Here is a 20,582-nt window from a genome sequence, read left to right as displayed (position 1 = left end):
ATAAAGATTGAGGTTTAATCGACCTTAGTCGAAGTATTTTCAGTGGAAAATACTTCGACTAAGGTCTGTTTGATTTCAAACAAAGTCCGAATCCAAGTTGAGTTCGAGTCCATATGAAGTTTGAAGATTCAGAGGTATTTTTCTATTTCTTTTGTGTATTCTATGTGTATTTTTGTTTGTTTTAATAACCTGTTAATTTTTCACATTTTTGTTTGATTAATTCTGTCATTTCTGTCTCTTACCAGTCTACTTAATCAAATAAATGAATTGTTTCTGTTGTTTATGTTTGTTCACAATGTGTGTAATCGACTCGATTAAATTCGTCGATTGGTTACATTATGAATTCCCATTTGTGATAATACTGATTGAAATAATCTGTTTCTATAGACTGTTTGTTGACAATTGTTGTAAATAATCAGCTTAAGTTAATACTCGTCAGTGAAATCACCCTTGTTTGTAAACCAATAAGTCTGTCAGAATAATTGTTGTATGTATATTGTTTCCTGAACATTAAGTTTCAGGGCATTGTCAATATATTGACAATGTTCCTGTGGTAGCCTGATTCTGGTCCAATGTTGAAGATCAGTTTTGAATTTGTTATAATCATTTCAGTGTAATGTTGTTATGATGTTAGTTCTGAATTCAAGTTTACAAAGGTTAGGTAAACACAATTGTATTAGGAGGTTAATCATTAGGAATTGGTTGTTAGCTGCTAGACAAGTTTAAATTCAGATACTTGTTAAAATCTGGGACAGTAATTACAGTAGGAAATCTGGGGCATTTCCGGGAATGAAACAGTTAAAATAATGAGGGTAATATGTTAATAGTAGTGTGCTGAAAGTGGAAGTTAATGGCTATTATTTAAGGTGATAATGGGAAACAAAGGGTAATGGGGCTGCTGAAAAATCAGGATAAAAGCACTTAGATTTAAAGTATTCAAAAGCAGTTTTAATGGAAAACTTTCTGATTTTAAAAGGAGAAAAGGGTCCAGGCAGCACTAGAAGGGTATAGGACAGCCCTGTATAAATAGAGGGGGATTGGGACTGATTTAGAGAGCAAATTTTAAGAGAGAAAAAGATCAGTCTTTGAGAGAGAAAGAAAGAAAAAAAACAGAAAGAAAGAAAGGAGAAGAAAAAATCAGATTTTAAGAGGAGAGTTCAAAAAAAAAATAGGAAGAAGAAAACAGAAACAGAAAAAAAATAGTCAGAAACAGGAATCCGAAACAGGAAGAAATTGAAATCTGAAAAAATGTTATCCTTCTAGAATCTGTCCGTTGTTTTTTTTTGAATATTATTCAGTTTGAATCTGAAATCTTTCCCTCAAGTTTCTGTCACTGTTCATCTGGGTTAACGGGTCTTGTTCAGACTTGCTGTGTTATTGGTATATTCTACTGATTTTGTTACTGCTGTAACTGCTGAAATTCACTCCTTCTACCTTCATTTTCAGGTATATATCTCTTAAATTCTATGTTGGAAAGAGATTCAACATGACAAATAAATAAAGTTTGAATTGTAATACTATCTTTTATTCATTTTAGCTCTTTAGTTAAAAATTCAGTTTTGTTTATCAAATAAGTAGTATATGTTGACAGGATGACTGTATAAGTGTTGTAACAAGGTTAATTTCTAAATTTTCATTAAAGTATAGTTATGATTGAATTGTTAAGATAGGGAACATGGCATGAAGTTGGCTATTAGTTAAGTCCTATGACATTATTAGTCAGGTATAAAGTATTCTGAAATATCAAGAAAATGCATGGTTAGTGTACGCCTGATTGTTTGGTTGTGGATAAAGGTTTGATGTTGTTAGTTGAATAAAGAGTAGTATAAAAATGTCAAAAACCATATTGCTGGTTTATTCTAATACCTGATTTAGTTATGGGTTGAATGATGTGAGTTATACGTTCATATATGGCATGATAACAGGTATATATATAACCATTAATGGATGATGAGTTGATTATGATGTTAAAATGCTATGAATGTTTTAGACGTACATCTATATTGCATATAAGGCAATATTATTAATCGATTTATAATTCCCTTTCTTATCAATTTGATGCCTATCTACCATCGTAAATAAATTAATTTCGCCTATTAGATTAAAACAAGTATATGAGAATGAGACGAGATATATAAACACGAATCGCAACACTTTATATCAAGGGTAAGTAGAAATAAAACTTGCACTAAATAGAAATAATAAAAGTTCTTGAAAAATATTCTTCCCTTTATAAATCATTTTTAGTTTCATATACAATTCATTATTGGGCATATAGATATATATGTTGTATTTGCCGAAAATAGTGTTAATCATATTTTTATTCTTTTCTTTGAATTTGAATAGTCTGGCTGAATATAATTTATATCCGGAAATTATAATCGACGGGCAACATTTAATAAATTGCGAATTCTTTTTCAAGAATTCAAGGGTATCTTAAATGGAGATTTCTCATGATATAATAAACAATTTGGGGGAAAAGGCCATAATACTATTAACAAAGATTTTGCGCAATCAGGGATGCGTTCGCGCACCCTGATTATATTTTTAAAAGCAAATTCGGATTATGCGTACGCGCAATTTCGAGCGAATATTTAATAAAAATGAATTTCTTTGGAAAATATTAAATTAATTTCATAAAACCCGAGATGTGCGGTTCACCATTTAAGAAAGACAAATATTCTTGACTCGACACAATTTCGAAAAAAAAAATTGCTTTTAATAAATATATTATCAAGATTATCGTGTACACGTGCGCGTGACACAATTCCGCATTTTTAAATTTATAACACGAATATACGTACGCGTGATTCGATTCAAAGAAGGGCCCTCAATTACAAGCAGTATAAATAAAAGTGGTAGTAAAAAAAATCACGCAATAAGGACGCATTTAGTATTTAATCCAGGTAATTAAGCCAATAATAGAAACAGTTGAGCGACCGTGCTAGAACCACGGAATTCGGAAATGCCTAACACCTTCTTCCGGATTAACAGAATTCCTTACTCAGGATTTCTGGTTCGCAGAATAATAAACAGAGTCATATTCTCCTCGATTCAGGGATTAAAACCGGTGCCTTGGGACGCCTTAAAATTCCCAGGTAGCGACTCTGAAATAATTAAATAAATCTCGTTTCGACTGTCCTTTAATTGGAGAAAACTCCCCACGCGCCCGGCGGGCGCGGTAAAAAAGAGGTGCGACACTCTCCATCACTCTTTGCTTGGCAAGCTGAGTCTTATCACCCCCAAGCTTGAGGGGGGGGGGTGTTGACATATACAACTCCACATAGCCTCACACAGCCCAAATGACAGCAGGCCCAGTCCAATAGCTATACTATTTTCAGTTGTATACTATTTAGGAAGATAGCCTATTTTATATTTGTTTATATAGTCATTTTTTCTGTAAGTATATATAGACTATGGACTATTCTAGAAAGACAGATTATTCATTTTCAATAAGGGAGATTAGATTGTTAAAAGGCTTGGATGAGGATATTAAAAGGCACTTTTGGGAGGGGTTGGATGAGATTGTTCGTAGTATACCGCCTTATGAGAGGTTATTCATAGGAGAAGATTTCAATGGTCATATTGGGTTATCTGCAGGTGGGTACACTGAGGTGCATGGCGGATTTGGTTTCGGAGAGCGGAACGGAGGGGGCATTGCGCTGTTGGACTTTGCCAAGGCTTTCGATCTAGTCATTGCAAACTCGAGTTTTACGAAGCGGGATGAACATTTGGTTACTTACCAAAGTTCGGTGGCGAAGACTCAGATTGACTATCTCCTCCTCAGGAGATGCGACAGAAGGTTGTGCGAGGACTGCAAGGTTATCCCAGGTGAGACCCTCTCAACGCAGCATAGGCTTTTGGTGATGGACATTTGTATTAGGATAAGGAGGAAGAAGAGGTCAGTACAAGGACGCCCCAGGATTAGGTGGGGCGCCTTAACTAAGGATAAAGCTAAGGAGTTGGAAGGAAGGTTATCGGCAATGGGAGCTTGGAGAAGTAGTGGGGACGCAAACACAATGTGGTCGACGACGGCGGACTGTATAAGAAAGGCGGCGAGAGAGGTGTTAGGGATATCTACGGGCCACAATGGTGGCCACAAAGGAGATTGGTGGTGGAATGCAGTTGTCCAAGGTAAAGTGGAAGCAAAGAAGGCGGCTTACCTGCGGTTAGTAGGGAGCACTGACGAGGAGGAGAAGAGAGAGAACAGTCAAAGGTATAAGGTAGCTAGGAAGGAGGCGAAGATGGCAGTGACGGAGGCTAAGACGACAGCTTTTACTCGTCTGTATGAGGAACTAAGGAACAAAAGTGGGGAGAAGAAGTTATTCCGACTCGCTAAGGCGAGAGAGAGGACAACTCGGGATCTGGACCAAGTGAGGTGCATAAAAGATTATGACGGCAAAGTTTTAATGGGAGATGACCAGATTAAGAGGAGGTGACAGACCTACTTTCATAAACTTCTAAGTGAAGAAGGGGATCAGGATATTATACTTGGGGAATCGAGGAATGCCGACAGTCACCATGAAGTAAGTAATTGTAGGGACATTGAGATCGATGAAGTCATGGAGGCAATGCGTAAGATGAGAAGGGGCAGAGCTACCGGGCCAGACGAAATTCCGGTTGAACTGTGGAGGTGTGTGGGTAGAGCAGGCTTGGAATGGCTTACTGCATTGTTTAGTGTTATATTCAAGACTAATAGAATGCCTGAAGAGTGGAGGTGGAGTACAATGGTCCCGTTGTATAAGAACAAAGGTGATGTCCAGAGCTGTAACAACTATAGGGGCATCAAATTACTAAGTCATACCATGAAAGTTTGGGAGAGAGTGGTAGAAATGAGAGTGCGAAGGACGGTGTCTATTTCAGACAACCAGTTCGGGTTCATGCCGGGACGATCTACCACAGAAGCTATCCACCTTATTAGGAGGATGGTGGAACAGTACAGAGATAGGAAGAAGGATCTCCACATGGTGTTAATTGATCTGGAGAAAGTGTACGATAAGGTTCCTAGAGAGGTCTTATGGAGCTTCTTAGAGGATAAAGGGGTCCCGAGTAACTATATTAGGGTGATTAAAGACATGTATGATGGAGCTAAGACTCGGGTTAAGACAGTAGGAGGCGACTCTGAACACTTTCCAGTTATTACGGGGTTGCACCAAGGGTCTGCGCTCAGCCCATTCCTATTTGCCCTGGTGATGGATGCACTAACTCATCATATTCAAGGGGAGGTGCCATGGTGCATGCTATTTGCTGATGACATTATTCTAATTGACGAGACAAGATGCGGCGTCAACGGGAGGCTAGAGATTTGGAGACATGCTCTTGAGTCTAAAGGTTTCAAGTTGAGCAGGACGAAGACGGAATACCTCGAGTGCAAATTTTGAGTTGAGTCGACGGAAGCGGGAGTTGAAGTGAGGCTTGACTCTCAAGTCATTCCCAAGAGAGGTAGTTTCAAGTACCTTGGATCGGTTATTCAGGGGATCGGGGAGATTGACGAGGATGTCACACACCGTATAGGGGTGGGGTGGATGAAGTGGAGGTTAGCGTCGGGAGTCTTGTGTGACAAGAAAGTGCCACCGTTACTAAAAGGTAAGTTTTATAGAGCAGTGGTTAGGCCTGCCATGTTATATGGAACTGAATGTTGGCCGGTAAAGAACTCACACATCCAGAAGATGAAAGTAGCAGAGATGAGGATGTTGAGGTGGATGTGCGGGCATACAAGGATGGATAAGATTAGGAATGAAGATATTCGAGAGAAGGTGGGTGTGGCCCCCATGGAGGACAAGATGCGGGAAGTAAGACTCAGATGGTTCGGGCACATTCAGAGGAGGAGCACTGATGCACCGGTGAGGAGGTGTGAGCGACTGGCTGTAGTGGGCACGCGGAGAGGTAGAGGGCGACCTAAGAAGTATTGGGGAGAGGTGATCAGACAGGACATGGCGCGACTTAGGATTACTGAGGACATGGCCCTTGACAGGGAATTATGGAGGTCGAGCATTAAGGTTGTAGGTTAGGGGAGAGTTGTGAATATTTCTACAGCACAATAGAGTGAGACTTAGCCAGTTAGGAGTTAGACTAAGAATGTCATTGGTCGTCTATTGATGCAGGGCTTTACCTTCTAGTTTTACTATACCAGCCATCTATTTTGTATTTCGTATTCTGTATTTCACATCTCTTATATATTGCTGTAATTTTTATTATGTATTTTTATGGTACTAATATATCAGCTACTATTGCTTTTTTGAGCCGAGGGTCTCCTGGAAACAGCCTCTCTACCCTTCGGGGTAGGGGTAAGGTCTGCGTACATATTACCCTCCCCAGACCCCACTTGTGGGATTATACTGGGTCGTTGTTGTTGTTGTAATAAGGGAGATCAGATATTTCTCAACTTCTCTCTCTCATTCTCTGAGTTTCCGCCATGGGAACACTTCTTAGCTTCCGCAAAATCTCACTCCTAACATCATCTTCTATCATAATAATTTTATTTTCGAGTGGAAATGAATAACAGATATTGGGAGAAGAAAACGTAGGCGAAAGAATCGCGATTAATCTGCCTAACACCCTCCACCTGAGTGATAGTCTGTTGTTCCAATGTGTACTTAATATATTTTTTTTTTGGGCCACTTTTTCCTATGTATATCAACTGTTGCTTTCTTATGTGTGTTAGCTGTTGGTTTACTGATGCTTCCTTGACATAACGCTTTTAAACCGACGACTGCTTTTATAATTTTCCTCCCAATAGCAGATTTCCGTTTCGTTATTTTTGCAATCTTTTACCTGGTGGTGACAAAATAGATTAAAAAAAACAGTTCTCCATCCAAATTCCATTTTTAAATAAGTTGGAAAATAAACTTTTTAAAAACGGATCAAATATGGATAAGAACCATATTATCTACTTAGAAAATGGATAACTAATGGATTAACTTTTACGCTTGAAAAGCCTCAAATTGGGAGTTCCTCAAGTTTGGAAAACTATGAATTCTCTCAAAATGATCATATTTAAGAAACCATGGCTAATATGAATATCCATATTATCCGCCAATTAACCTATTTTTTTATTCGGATCAAATATGGGTCGGGTCGAATAATTGATCCCGTTTTGACCCACCTATATCCGACCCGTCACACCCCACACCATTGACTGCACAGAACTACAATAGATTTACTCCCCCCCACCCCCCAAAACTCAAAGAAAACAATAACGAAGGATATCCGCGGAACCTAATCTAAGTCGCAAATGCCAAGAACACACTTCAAAGTTCCTACGCTTTAAAACGGAAAGGAGACGAGTCGTCAAGGGAGAGTTCATTTTCAGTTCCAACCGTCGCTATGGGCATTAAAATGGAAAGGAAACAAATTAGGAAGTTAAAGCTGAGATTCTAAAACCTGGCTGAGTGACACTATAGCTTTCCAATCAGAGATCAAACGATGAACACAAGCAAGTTAGATCCAGGGTACTCGAACAGAAGCTAAAAATGGGACATACTACAGTAATACTCATGCAGCAAGGCATAGTCATGTTCTAGTGTAAACCCTGCTCCACAGATCACACCGTTACTACTAATTTTGATCCCTCTTCATACACGGGATGCAACTCATGAAGAAAAGGGAGGCAATTTACATAATTGCATGCACCAATTTAAATAATGGTGATACAACTCATCCCACATGACAGCTATATAAATCCTACCACAAACTGTTCACCTGATCCTAAACTGATGCCTAAACTGTTACAAGACCCTCAAAGATACATAAAATGAGGAGAAAAAAGCATAAATTAAAAGAAAAGAAAGTCGTACGCTGTCTTTATTATCCATTGTATATAACAGACATAAGAATTTACCTCCAGCTTCTTTATTAGAAAGAGAAGGCAATTGCATCTGCCACTTCACCCAAATTCTCAGAAGAATGATTAATGATAAATTTTTCTGTCTGCAATCCAGGCTTGGCAACATTTGGACTTCATTTTGGAAATTTGGTGGCATGTTAATCTCTATTTCAAGCACGTTCGTCACTGACATGATTTGGGACTTCGTTTTGGCTGTCTAGCGGCATATATTGTGCCATAATAGCCCTGATCTCAGAATCCATGTACGACTGGGAAGGTAATAGCAGAGGAGATATTAGTGTGTATACATACAAACATGTGTATGTATACAAACAAGTAATGTCCAGAAAAAAGTGTATTAGAGGAAAACGTAAGGGGAAACATGCATTGTTGAGTATTCTTTTGTTCTTCCAGCATATCAGTAATTAAGCTAAAAAAGTGATTGATTCACCAATTATCATCATAAAGTGTGCACGTATGCATAACAACTTTCTTCAATTTATCCCTTTGTTTTCACCAACACGGACCCATGGAACAACAAGAGAAAGAAAGTATGGATACATACACTAACAAGTAGAGAAAGGGGGGGGGGTAGTGGGGTTGAATGTCAAGCAAATAGAACATCAAGTAGCATTTAGTAATAATGTAAATATTTCTTTCCTAACTACGAATTACTAGCCTAAAAGTCAGGTAACCTAATCAATCACACGGATGTTACTCTTGCTTAAATCTGGTTAAAGAATAAAAACTAAAAACCTCAGATGTAAAAGATCATTTATTAACCTTGCCATGAGGTTCACTGAAAAGATGATATACTCTAAAAGAATTACTATCACCAATTTAACAGTATAAATCCTCAATGACTTCAAAACTTACCCTCAATCTGTATTTGTATACAAGATAAGCACCACCACCAGCCATGGCCAATCCAATCAAAATGGCCCAAACTGCGGCCCATGCCGATTTGACTTCTCTAGCTCTCTTGCCTGCAAATAAAAGTTGTCATAAGCAGTTCTTATTGTGGATGCATAATTAGGTATATCTGGAATGAAGCCTGGACTATGTGAACTTACTTATGCAGGTATCATGGTCTCTAATGTACAGTAGGTCCCCACTACAACTGCACTCATAACTGCCCCATGTATTCTTGCAGCTGCATTCTGGGCATTGACATGCTTTCTTTTCTTTACATTCATCAATATCTATAAAGTGGAAAGAAATGAACAATGATAGAGGTTAAAGTTGCAGTTCCACAGAAAAAGAAGCTCTACATGTTAGAATATCTGAACTAGCATACGCATAAAGCTCATCTCATACAATTTTCTTAAAATACTTCATCTTTTTCTTTTGTTTTATTAGCTTTTCTTTTTCCCAAACCCCGTGGACCAAAAAATTTGCAAGAACATTACTAACGAGTAAACTGAAAATTTCACCACTTTTACATTTGCTCATTTGAGAATTTGGAAAAACTTTTCCTCCATAAATTTCCCTCGAAATATAATTCCTCCAGCAGTAATACAGCACATTCTTTGCAATGGACAGCCACAACCAGTTTATTTTGTATTCTAAAAGTCAAAAAAGATAGTTTTCCTAATACAATAACTTTATCATGAACAAGTAAAATCACTTACCGTCACAACTTTTAACACCATCACCTTTAAATCCTGGAGGACAAGAGCATTTTCCCTCCTCATTATCCTGTCAGAACATGCTCAGCATTCAAATATGAACCCGTTTGAAAATGGGGCGTGGAGATAAATATAAGAAAATGAAATTCAAGAGATGATTAACCAACCACACAAGCAGAGTAAGTATGACCATCTCGAGTGTCATGCCAACAGCCTCCATTGTTGAGTTTGCATCGCCCAGGTCCACTTGCTGGAGATAGTGGAATTAGATTATTGAAGTCCCAACATAATATCAAGAGACAACAATAAGACAAATAACAAATACATTTCCTTTAGTAATGGAGTATCATAAAGGATGTCAGACAGATCAGAATAAGAGTTGAGCTGTATTCAACTTCTGAGAGCTAGACTTATTAGATCACACTTTCAGCTGGCATGATCTGTTCTACTACCTTTTACATGATAAGAGTTCTTTGATGATAAACAATACAACTCAACTAAGGGCATCTTCACTTTTTTAAATATATAAATATACATAAGAAAGAAAAAAGAAAAACCAACACTCTTGCATGCACCAAAAAATTTCTTATATTTACCTACTAATTTTTATGATCTAATAACATACAGGCATACGTCTTGAATTTATGGCACTTGGATTTTCCATGATTAGCATTACAAGTTTTGCTGATTATTGTAAAACCTATTGAAAATACATGAAGAATTTTATTAAAAGGTTTCTTGAACTTATGTTATCCAGTTGAATTTTCTATCTGGGGTTAATTAAGAAAAAACTAATCAAACAAGAAAAAGAAAAGAAGAAAAAAGAACCTTCTGCTTAACAACTAAATTAGTAAAAACCATCATTTCAAATTAATAGTTTTAGTTTACCTGTACAAGAGCTATAACCATCTCCCTTAAACTGCACACCATCAACCACAGGGCATTCACACACTCTACCACGAAATGTATCCTGCTCATACAAATTAAGAGGATCGATGAGACAGAAATCAGGGAAGATCAGAAATTTTGATACAGAAACTGTTGTAGAAATTCCACAAGTCAATGCAAGAACCTTGCAGGCAGTGATATTAGCAGCCTTGTCTTGCCAGCAGCCACCATTATTATCCCGGCACTCATTTGTCTCCACGTCTGTATTAAAAGAAAGAGCCATTCTATGTTATGATTAAACATCTTATCGAAATTTATTTTAAAAATGCTGTGCACTCACCGTCGCTCAAACAAACTGCAGGCTCAGTAGTCTCCTCAAAACCAGCACAAATAGCCTTTAAAACAGCTCCTTTCTCCAATTTCCCTGCAAGAACAGGCATTAAGAAAGAAAAATAAAGTTCTCAATTGAAGACGAGAGCAAGTGCGTGGACTAACCTCGATATTGTCGATTGTTGACAACAAGAGTAGGTAATATGGTGACATCCCCTCTTGTTCCTTTACCAACCTGCATAGGAGTTCTACTTTTGTAAGTGCTTGCACCCATTTAAATTGTTTTTAAGCTTTTAAAGAAAGACAAAGAAACTTGCTTGAGCATTTTGCTCTTCTTTCAGAACAGGATTGTCCTCATCAGCATTAGGGTCTCCCATACACTTCTCAATCTTTCTTAAATCAAGACCTGCAGAGAGGAAAATTGACATTAATCTATTCACATATGATAATTGGATGGCGTTAAGAGGCAACATTTATTACCTAAAGACTTAATAACAGCATCAGCACATTCCTTATTATATTTTTTCTCCTTCATGGGACATCGAATCTGAAAATCAGTCACATAATCCCACCACACCCATGGCTTCTTTGTCTCATTGGCCACTTTAAAAACACACAGCTGCCTCAAGTTCTCAATAACAACGTCCTTCCCTTCATATCCAGTGCTGAAATCTTGTTCAGGATCAGGAGCACAATATCTTCCGTGGTTGATACATTGAGACTTGCACTGCTTGCTTACAGTGAATGCCTGAGGACAATACCAAGTAATATAGTGGGGTGTGAATTGAGTATATCCACCTTTCTCAAGAATTTGTGCTGCACCCTTAAAATCTTTGACATATTTCATTAACATGTCACACTTGAACCCACATTCATCATTGCTACTTGTCCACAGTTCATACTCCACACGATCATCTGGGTGGGGCACAGCTTCTCTCCAATCAAGATTCACATTAACCATTTCTCCTGCACTCACAGCTTTCTTCAACTTCTCTGCAAAGCTTTTCTCAATGAGGGCAGATGGTATTGTTATGTTCTCAATGTATTTTGCAGAAGAACCATCCGCTTCAGGTGTGTCCATGGTTATCAGCCTTTCGTCAACATCATCTGCAACTAGAACGGCAGCGGCGCCGGCATTTTGGGCATTCCAGACCTTCAGAGCGAAGAAGCAATCTGCCAACAAGAAAAACAGTAACTCCCCATAAATCTTGGTAATTTTACAAATGACCTCTTTCTTGATATAAAAGAGAAAATTTGACTTTCCATTTCAACCCCCAATTACTGCTCAAAGTATCAGTGAACTATGACTCCTTCTGGGATCCAAATTTTCAATTCCAAAATTTGAATTAAAATTTAAAAAGAACAGAAAACTTGTCTAGAAAGAGTTGAGGGATTCAAATCAACAATGATGTTAGTCTATGTAATGCAACCCAATTGAAAACAATAAAGCATTCAAATTTATCAGCCACTGTTAGGGAAAACTAACAGAAGTACTACAAATGATATGACACTTAGAAACAGTCGGAAGAAAAGCAATCAGATACTTCAAGAACTAACATATCAACTTCGTATCATTAACTTAAACCAAAAACTACTGATACAGTCCAAAGAATGACAATTAGAAAATTCCCCAAATAACAAAACTAAACTGAGACATCAATGCAGTGACAAGGACCAAAACAACAACAACAACAACAACAAACTACAACCACACCTCAATATCAAACTAATTGGCCGAAAATATGAATCCTCAATATCCATTCTACTCAATTTACACCCGTTCATTCTAATACTCAATAAATTATCTTTTTTTTTAATAACAACAACCAAGTAAAATTGATACTCCCTCCTGTCCCATATTATGTGATAATATTTGATTGGATACAGAGTTTAAGAAACGAAGACACTTTTGAAACTTGTGGTTTAAAACAAGTCATACATTCTATTTGGTTATAAATCATCTCAGTAAGGTTAACATAGAAAATTTAAAGTTGAATTATTTCCAAATATAGAAAGGGAATATTATTTTTCAGGACAGACTAAAAGGAAAGCATAAATTCAGTTAGAGGGAGTATAATTTACAAAAATCTTCTAGAAAGAGCTAAGGAAGTTGATTGCATACCTCCACGATCGACGAGAACAAAGGTGGGCATAGCACCAGATTTTGACTTAAAAGAAATCCCAGAATCATCAAAGTTTCGACAACCCTTTTGGTTTCCCTTTGGATAAACCACAGTACCGGGAAGACTACCACCATATTGTGGAATCCCAAAGTTGCCAATTGCACTATCGTAAGTGCCTTTAATATCATCAGGCGAAACAACCCTCAAGCTGTTTTTCTCCACCACGAAACGACCCACTACTGATTGGAATAATAGGTTCAGCCATAGAAACCCTAGAAAGATTGTTGCTTTCCAAATTTTAGAAACCCCCATTTTCTTTTCTTGGTAATCCAAGAAGGAGAGAGGGTATAAGAGAAAATCTTTCAACTGTATGTTAATGGACGAAATTTCTAGCTTTCTTTCTTGTTTTGTTTTTTATTTGTGACTTGTTTGTGTTGAGCATGATGGTAAATCCCAGTTCCTCATGTGTTTGGGAATATTTTAGTCTTAGGATAAGATTTTTGTCTAATTTTTAATATTTTGTAATATAGTCTAAAAATGATCCAAGTATAGTTATTATATTGTATACTTTAGTTCTTTTGTGAAGTTAAGTGTCAATTAGATTTTCTTCAACCTTCGTTTAATATGCACACCAAAATTTATTATTCCATTCATTTTATTTTTTGTCTTTAGTTTGACTAGGAACAAAATTTTAAAATAAAAAGAGACTTTTAAATTTTATAATTTTAAATTAAAGTTATACACAATATATTAAAAAATTTATTTGAATTTTGCGATCTTAAAAATATTCATTTTAATGGTTTTGTGAAACTATTTGGCATTAGAAATTTGATGCAAATAGTAAAATGGTAGTTGACCAATAAATAAGCATCCCAATATCCCATTCTCACGTGATTAATGGTAGTGTGGAGTGTATGACGAAGCACAACCAACCAACATCTTCCACGTGATCAAAATGTCAGTTTTCTATTTAATATTAATAAAAATAGATAGTGTTGGTTAAAATTTTTAGAATAGATGGTGAACGAATGAAAGTGGTTGTCTAATTTAAACACGAAACAATATGGACCATGTTTCTTGTAATTTGCCACATAGAAATATACTCCAAGATTATATTGGGGCGTTGTTGCTGTAGAAAGATACTCAAAGAATTGCGACATTGTTCCGTAAGGATTATCTACTTTATAAACCTCTTTTTTCCTACACTTATTTAGGTTTGTTAGTTCATGTATTCTTATCCGCATTCTATTACATATAGAATAATATATAGATCCGTTTAATACTAAAAATAAAATACTACCTTAATTATACAGAGTTTTATACCAGTAGTCAAGCATTGTATCAATATTGCACATCATCTCTTCTTATGCTACCGGATGTACCGCCCAAATACTCTTAAACATGGTGTGATATTGCTAGCTTTAGGCTAAGTCCGCATGATTTTTTCTAAAAGACCTCACACCATTAAGAATATCTAACTTATTATAAGTAGCTTCTTCTTTTTCTACTTTACTAAGATTGTCTAGTCAGGGCGGCACTTCCATAAAGTAAGTAAAACAATTGTTTTAGGCCCCACATTTGCGAGGACCCCATTTTTTATTACACCTAATAGGCTATGTATAAGTTTAAAAAAAGGTTATGTGAAGTGAAAAAGTTTAACTTCTTTCTTTAACAAGTATAGAGAACAATGATTTGCAACTGCTATTATTTCTGCCAAGAAAATTACACTTGAAATGAATATCGAACCCGAATTTCGTGTGATATATAGGAAATAACAATTTGATGAGAATGGATAATAAAATCTCAAAATCTTTCGAAGAGTCCTTTGAAGTTGAATTACTTTATACATAGTAGACAAGACTATTTTTTCACTTCAAAATAGATTTGAACAATTCGAATCATATGAAAATATTTCTGGTATTCTATTTAGCAATAAAAATTAAGATCACTAGATGATGGAAATTTGAAAAAAAAAATATTGCATTAATCTTGAATGTTCCTTAAAGTATAATAATCAATTCGATATTGATGGTTTAGATTTATTTTCGAAATTAAAAGTATTAAGAAAAATAGTACAATTAGAAGATAATAGTTTAATTGATACACGCGGTCAAATGAAAAGATTTGATTCTTTTTCTAATGCCTATATTGCTTGTGGAATAATGTTAATAACTCTTGTTACCGGCGCTTCATCGGAAAGAAGTTTTCAAAATTAAAATTGATAAAATCTTACCTAAGATCAATAATGTCTCGAGAAAAGTTAAATGGATTAGCTATATTATCAATTAAGAAAGACTTATTAGGAGTTGTTGATTATAAGAAAATTATTAATAACTTTGTTTCTAAGTTAGCTAAAAAAATAGATTTTAAATAAATAAATATTTGTAAAAATAAAAATAAAAAGTTAAGGCCGAGGGCTTTAGGCCAGAAAAGTTGTTGGGCCGCCCCTGCGTCTAGTAGCTCGTACAAATCAAGCAAAAATAAGAAGTTATAAGTAGACTATTTGGCATCACAATAATAAAAGGAGAAACTAGAGTTGTCTAAGGACATTTACATGGAGTTCTATTTACAGAAGCATATGTGCAGAGAGTGTTGAGGCGTGGAAATAAACCTTAGGTTTGGGAGAATGATATGCACTTGTCCACTACTTACAGAGCAATTCTGATTGAATATTGTCGCCTCAATGTACTCTTCAAGTTTAATACGAGCTAACAGTAGAAATCTCAGTTGTCAACGATGTAACGATGCATTGCTACTTTCAAAAGCCATAGCAGTCCTCTCTACATTCTTCAGTAGGATCCCATATATTTTGTTCCTCACCCTATTACATGCTTCAATTTCTGTTTCATCCAAGTTCGAACCTTCTTTGCTCGCGTCTTTTTGAGGATATGCCTCCTTGTTGATGATCATGTCTAACCAGTCATTTACTCTCTTGACCTTATACATCATTGCTGCTACTTGGTTATCTGATACCATAAGAGACATTTTTCTTTCAAGTTCATTAATATATTTCTCTATGTAACACAAAAACTTTTTTCTACACTCGTCCTGCAATGAAGAAACTAGGCGAGTAGCTGCAGGGATAGTGCTACCACTGGTCCATTCAAAATCCGCGTCATTGTTGGATGTCAATCCAAAAGAAATGTCATCAGTGTTTCTATTGTCAGTTCTAATAATGCTAGCGCCTTTTTGTTTGGTACTGTGACTCGATGTACTTGACTTCTTCAATGTATTGGCGACGGTCATAGTGTTAAGAATTTGATTGAGGGAAGTGGAGCATGGTGAAAGATCTAAAGCCACAGCAGATTTTATCCATGCAGCTGCATTTTTCTTTCTTTGCAGCGCAATAGTCACTTCATTATCTGAACTGGCGCTACTTGAATCAGTTTCTCCTGTTCTAATTGGACTTGTATTTGTCAGTGACTTCATTATTAGTCTTGTCTGAGCCATATCATCTTGAAGATCCAAAAATGTATCAACATGAGGCTGTAAATCTTCTTCTTCAGGTAAATGAAACTCTGAGAATTTGCTGGAGAAAAGAAGATGTGTTAGCTTCTACACTTCGGATCCATACTGTATAACAGAGAAGAAAAGAAAGGAGAGTAACAAAAGAAATGTGCATAAAACAGTAAATTTAATACACAACAACAATATCATGAAACTGGTAGCTTTGTGTAAACTGCTGGCCTATGCACATTTCATTTCATTAATAGGAAGGGCAACAATTCAAATCCTTCATATTTTCCTAGTTGATAGTGATATATGCTTCAATTCAAAGTTCTCTAACTTCATTTGAGTTCATTTATATCGGCACATTCTGAGTTACATGCAAGACAGACCATACTGCATTGTCATTACGACCAATAAGGAAATTCAATGTATTACTTTAAAGACGAAAGCTATCTATAATTGTGAGACTCGTTTATCAGAAAGGAGGATTGAATACAAAAAGTAATTACCTTAACGAATTGAGCAGCCTCTCAGCTGCACAAGCTTCTTGCAAAGCATCAGCAGCTGCAAAGAGAGCAATGTCTCTTTGCTTTACAACGTCCTGAAATGCAAGAGAAAATCGCAGGCATAGTTATTATTATGAATTACTCAATAAGTCATTCAAGTTATGATAATTGAACTCAGTACCTTGCCAAGGTTCACCAAACTTGAGGGCAGGGAATCCCATGAAATCCCACTTTCTGCGCCTTGTCTGTCATACACTAAGCCTTTAATTGGATGGAAGGCTTGTTCAGAGTTTACCTTTGACATAGAATTCTTGCTCTTAGTTGAACTCTTGACTATTTTCTTTGCAGAACCAACAAGCCTTCTTCTTGATATTGAACTTGAATTGTCATCTGAGCTGTCGTATTTGACAGAACGAACAGGTGAAACCTGTTGACATAAGATATTAAGAATAAACTTGGAAAGGACCTGACTGCTTTATGTAATATCTTTCCAAAGTCTAAATGGGAGCTTAATCACTAGCTATTCCAACTACTCAGACAATAGTAAAAACATCAAATACAAATTAAGCAATTGTTAATCCAAATGCAAAATGTTGGCTCAATCAACCAAAAGAATATATCATAATCTGAACTTTTGTTAAAGAGTTTAGGCGGTAAGATTGATGGTTGATAACTTCTAAAAAAGTATCAAGATTTGGACAGGCCAACTTTTAAACATCAGTTCTAAAACAGATAAGAACGAACCATGCTACCTCGTGGCCTACTTATAGATAAGCAAATGTAATACTTTTGTCTACTGAACATCTGATTAAAAATTTATCAAATTCTTTATCACATCAGTAAAGATGAAAGTATCTATAGAAAGTTAAAGGGAACTCACAGTTGCACTGCGACAACGTGGTGGTCTGATATTGTGTTTGACAACTGAAGAATCAAAAATCTCCTCAGCTCCCAAATTCTTTAACTCATTCCAACTTTTCCTCTTAGAATTCCAGGTCGATGATGACACTGAAGATACCGTGCTATCCGTATCACTATCATTATCAACAGACATTCTCCAACTCCTACTAACTAACCCCAGAGCATCAGAATTTCTTCTCTCAACATCAGATCTTTTATTTCCTGGACGAGTTTTTGAAGCACTCAATGACCTAAACTTACCGTTAGCAGTACTATTCTCAAGAACATCACTTTTTCTCCTCACTTCCTCTATATCAGATGGCTCTAAAGATAACCTCCTTAAATTGGTTGATATTTCCATAATCTTTTCTTCAGAAATGACACCCTTTTCAACAATAAAATCAGAATTAGATGAATCAAGAATCTTCTCAAAATTTGGAACCGAACCAATATCTTCAGGGGTTCCATCACACGGACGCCTACCAGGGAGAGGTGTTAAATCTTTAAGCAATGGAAATGGTTCTGCATCCTCCAATTTATGTACATAAATGAATTGTCCTAGTTTTAACTTGTTGCCTAAAATTAGCTCATTTTGGTCTTGGGGCAATGTGACATAAATTGCGTGTGATGCATCTGAAATCTTGAGGTAAAATCCCCTATTAGGCAATAAATTTCTTTCTTCTAGGACAGGAACTATGCTTCTGATTTGTAACAATGCAGGCTTATTCCTATCTTCTAACGTGGCATTTTCGTCACCAATTTTCATGTCTTCAAGTAACTTTACAAGAACCCCAGATTTTAAACTCGCCATAATTTTACCAGGTGAGAATTAAAAAGAATTCTTGAAATTATAAGGATGCAGATTAGTAGAAGATGGTGTTTTTCCTAAGATCATGCAGATGAAAGAGAGAAAATTGGATACCCCAGAATTAAAATGACTCAAAAAAAGACGAATCTTCAAGTCAAATTGAGTTCCTTGTTTGTCAAAAATACATCCGAATTTGTAGGATTCTTTACAGAATAAATACTTACGGACCAGGTGATTTGTGAGGTAGTTAAAACAGTTACAGAGGCATTTTATTTTGGCTTCCTTATTTAATTATTTTAGATCCTTCATATCCCATGTCGTTGAAACATGAACCATTTGCTTGTACATCCTTAGACCAAAAATATACTATTACTACAGTTGTCCCAGAACAAAATGATAGGTTCAGAGTGCAAAGTTAAAAATTTTTAATTACATACTTTATAGTAATTAAAATGCTTTTAATCTGTTTATTAAAAATTTTATAGTGATTATTAAAAATAAGAACATAATGGCGACTATCTCAAAATTTACTAAACCAAAATATAAAATAATTTAAATCACAAGTGCAGTATTAGCGAAGTTAACGTTACCAAATATATATATTTTTTAAAACTTGAAGTTATGTCGCTGGAGAGAAGTGAAGCATAAGAATCCACATGAAAATGAAATGCAAAGATTTGGGGGGGGGGGGGGGGGGAAGAAGCAACAAAACGCTAGAAGGAGGGCTTGAACCTCCGACCTTGTGGTTAACAGCCACACGCTCTAACCAACTGAGCTATTCCAGCTATTTATTGTGGTAGTGCTTACATTAATTATTTGACCAATTACATTTGTAGTTCACGCACATTCTTTTCTTTCCAGCAAGACCGGATTATGATTCAGTCAATATTCATGCACCATTAATAGCAAATAATTTACCCGACAACTTAAGAGATGAAACTCAAACTCTGAGCTTTTATAGTTTAACTACACGTGTATATTGCGTCAATTAGTATATAACGTGCAAAAAGAATAAATTATTAAAAAATAACAATTGATGTTAAACTAAAGATATTTGTTCAAATGATCAAAGTGAATGTTATTACATTAATACAACAGTTGAATCCAATATTTTCAAAATATATAAAGATGATGAATTTAGTTGAATTAATTATATAGTATTTGAAATTTAGAGATTTAATTATCATTATTATATAAGATATTTAATATATTATGTCGTTATATCTCAGACAACATCTCTTTTATTAATGTTATATTCATAATATCATAATATCAGAAAACAATAAATTAGTTAGTACTTAATTAATTGTCAATTTTGGACGAACATGTTTTTTTAATGCAACTAAGCGCACAAACTTCCAGTTGGTATAGATAAAGTATAAAAAAATTATGCTTATCATCGTGTAACGAATAAATCAGTTTTCTATTTTTTGGGACAATACAAAATAAAATCTAATTTTATTTTATTACGATTTTAAAACAAATAATGTAGAAAATGAGGTTAAGCTACTTTATAACAAAAGATATTAAAAATTTAAATACGTGTTCTGCTCTTTTCTTTTTTTGGGTTTAGTCTAACATTAATTTTTTTTATTTATATATTTATATGTCTGTTTTTAGCATGTGAAATTTGTTCTTTGTAACTTAAGTACATAGAATTCTTATTTGTTCATTTAAAGATCATCAAAATTATAAATACGATAAGTGCACCCTTCTTATGCAAAAATATTAGCTAGATTCTTATTGGTCTAAGACTAAGTTCTTTCTATACTTATTCATCCAAGACCAATTAAAAATTAACACTACCTTAAACTCATTCCGAATAAATTCTTGTGATGACCCAAAAGGTCATCACTTGCTTTAAATTAAATTCTATATTTCCGAGGCCTTGAAACCTTATTTAGAGTCACCTCGATTTGCGTACGCAGTCCGGGCGCGTAGCCGGAAAGCTTAAATGCGAAAATCTGTAAAAAAATGATAAGCTTTGACTGTAAAATGAAAAAAATTGACTTCGATCAACGTTTTGGGTAAACGGACCCGGACCCGTGATTTGACGGTCCCGGAGGGTCTGTAGGAAAATATGGGACTTGGGCGTATGCCCGAAATCGAATTCCGAGGTCCCAA

The 20,582-nt window shown here is 35.7% G+C and overlaps 2 protein-coding genes and 1 non-coding gene across 3 annotated transcripts; all 3 read right to left on the bottom strand.

The window, feature by feature from the left end:
- Positions 1-7,595: 7,595 nt before the first annotated feature.
- Positions 7,596-13,319, bottom strand: LOC104212583 (vacuolar-sorting receptor 3-like). Its single transcript, XM_009761889.2, has 12 exons — positions 12,794-13,319; positions 11,152-11,844; positions 10,989-11,077; positions 10,837-10,906; positions 10,682-10,765; positions 10,526-10,602; positions 10,342-10,423; positions 9,621-9,703; positions 9,457-9,523; positions 8,899-9,027; positions 8,702-8,811; positions 7,596-8,094 (listed from the first exon to the last, which is right to left on the bottom strand). The coding sequence occupies exons 1-12, from the start codon at positions 13,104-13,106 to the stop codon at positions 7,996-7,998; spliced, it is 1,896 nt and encodes a 631-aa protein (XP_009760191.1). The 5' UTR covers positions 13,107-13,319; the 3' UTR covers positions 7,596-7,995.
- Positions 13,320-15,302: 1,983 nt separating this feature from the next.
- On the bottom strand, positions 15,303-18,461 carry LOC104212576 (uncharacterized). The gene is made up of 4 exons (XM_009761879.2): positions 17,631-18,461; positions 16,932-17,177; positions 16,754-16,845; positions 15,303-16,323 (listed from the first exon to the last, which is right to left on the bottom strand). Exons 1-4 carry the CDS (start codon positions 18,459-18,461, stop codon positions 15,525-15,527), a joined length of 1,968 nt encoding a protein of 655 aa, XP_009760181.1. The 3' UTR covers positions 15,303-15,524.
- Positions 18,462-19,169: 708 nt separating this feature from the next.
- TRNAN-GUU (transfer RNA asparagine (anticodon GUU)) lies at positions 19,170-19,243 on the bottom strand. The gene has a single exon. It is a non-coding gene; the product is annotated as a tRNA-Asn (tRNA).
- Between the last annotated feature and the right edge of the window lie 1,339 nt (positions 19,244-20,582).

Source organism: Nicotiana sylvestris, chromosome 1, assembly GCF_000393655.2.
Source record: "Nicotiana sylvestris chromosome 1, ASM39365v2, whole genome shotgun sequence".
Taxonomy (NCBI): domain Eukaryota; kingdom Viridiplantae; phylum Streptophyta; class Magnoliopsida; order Solanales; family Solanaceae; genus Nicotiana; species Nicotiana sylvestris.
Note: the sequence above shows the minus strand (reverse complement) of the source record. Positions and strands in the feature narration are given on the sequence as shown.

Excerpts from the sequence above, each read along its gene's own strand:
- LOC104212576 (XM_009761879.2), bottom strand. The coding sequence starts at position 18,461 with ATGGCGAGTTTAAAATCTGGGGTTCTTGTAAAGTTACTTGAAGACATG. Across the intron at positions 17,178-17,630 it reads CACGTTGTCGCAGTGCAACT|GTTTCACCTGTTCGTTCTGT; the intron begins GTGAGTTCCCTT and ends TTATGTCAACAG. Across the intron at positions 16,846-16,931 it reads GTTTGGTGAACCTTGGCAAG|GACGTTGTAAAGCAAAGAGA; the intron begins GTACTGAGTTCA and ends CTTGCATTTCAG.
- LOC104212583 (XM_009761889.2), bottom strand. The coding sequence starts at position 13,106 with ATGGGGGTTTCTAAAATTTGGAAAGCAACAATCTTTCTAGGGTTTCTA. Across the intron at positions 9,704-10,341 it reads TGGTTATAGCTCTTGTACAG|CAAGTGGACCTGGGCGATGC; the intron begins GTAAACTAAAAC and ends CACTATCTCCAG. Across the intron at positions 9,524-9,620 it reads ATACTTACTCTGCTTGTGTG|GATAATGAGGAGGGAAAATG; the intron begins GTTGGTTAATCA and ends ATGTTCTGACAG.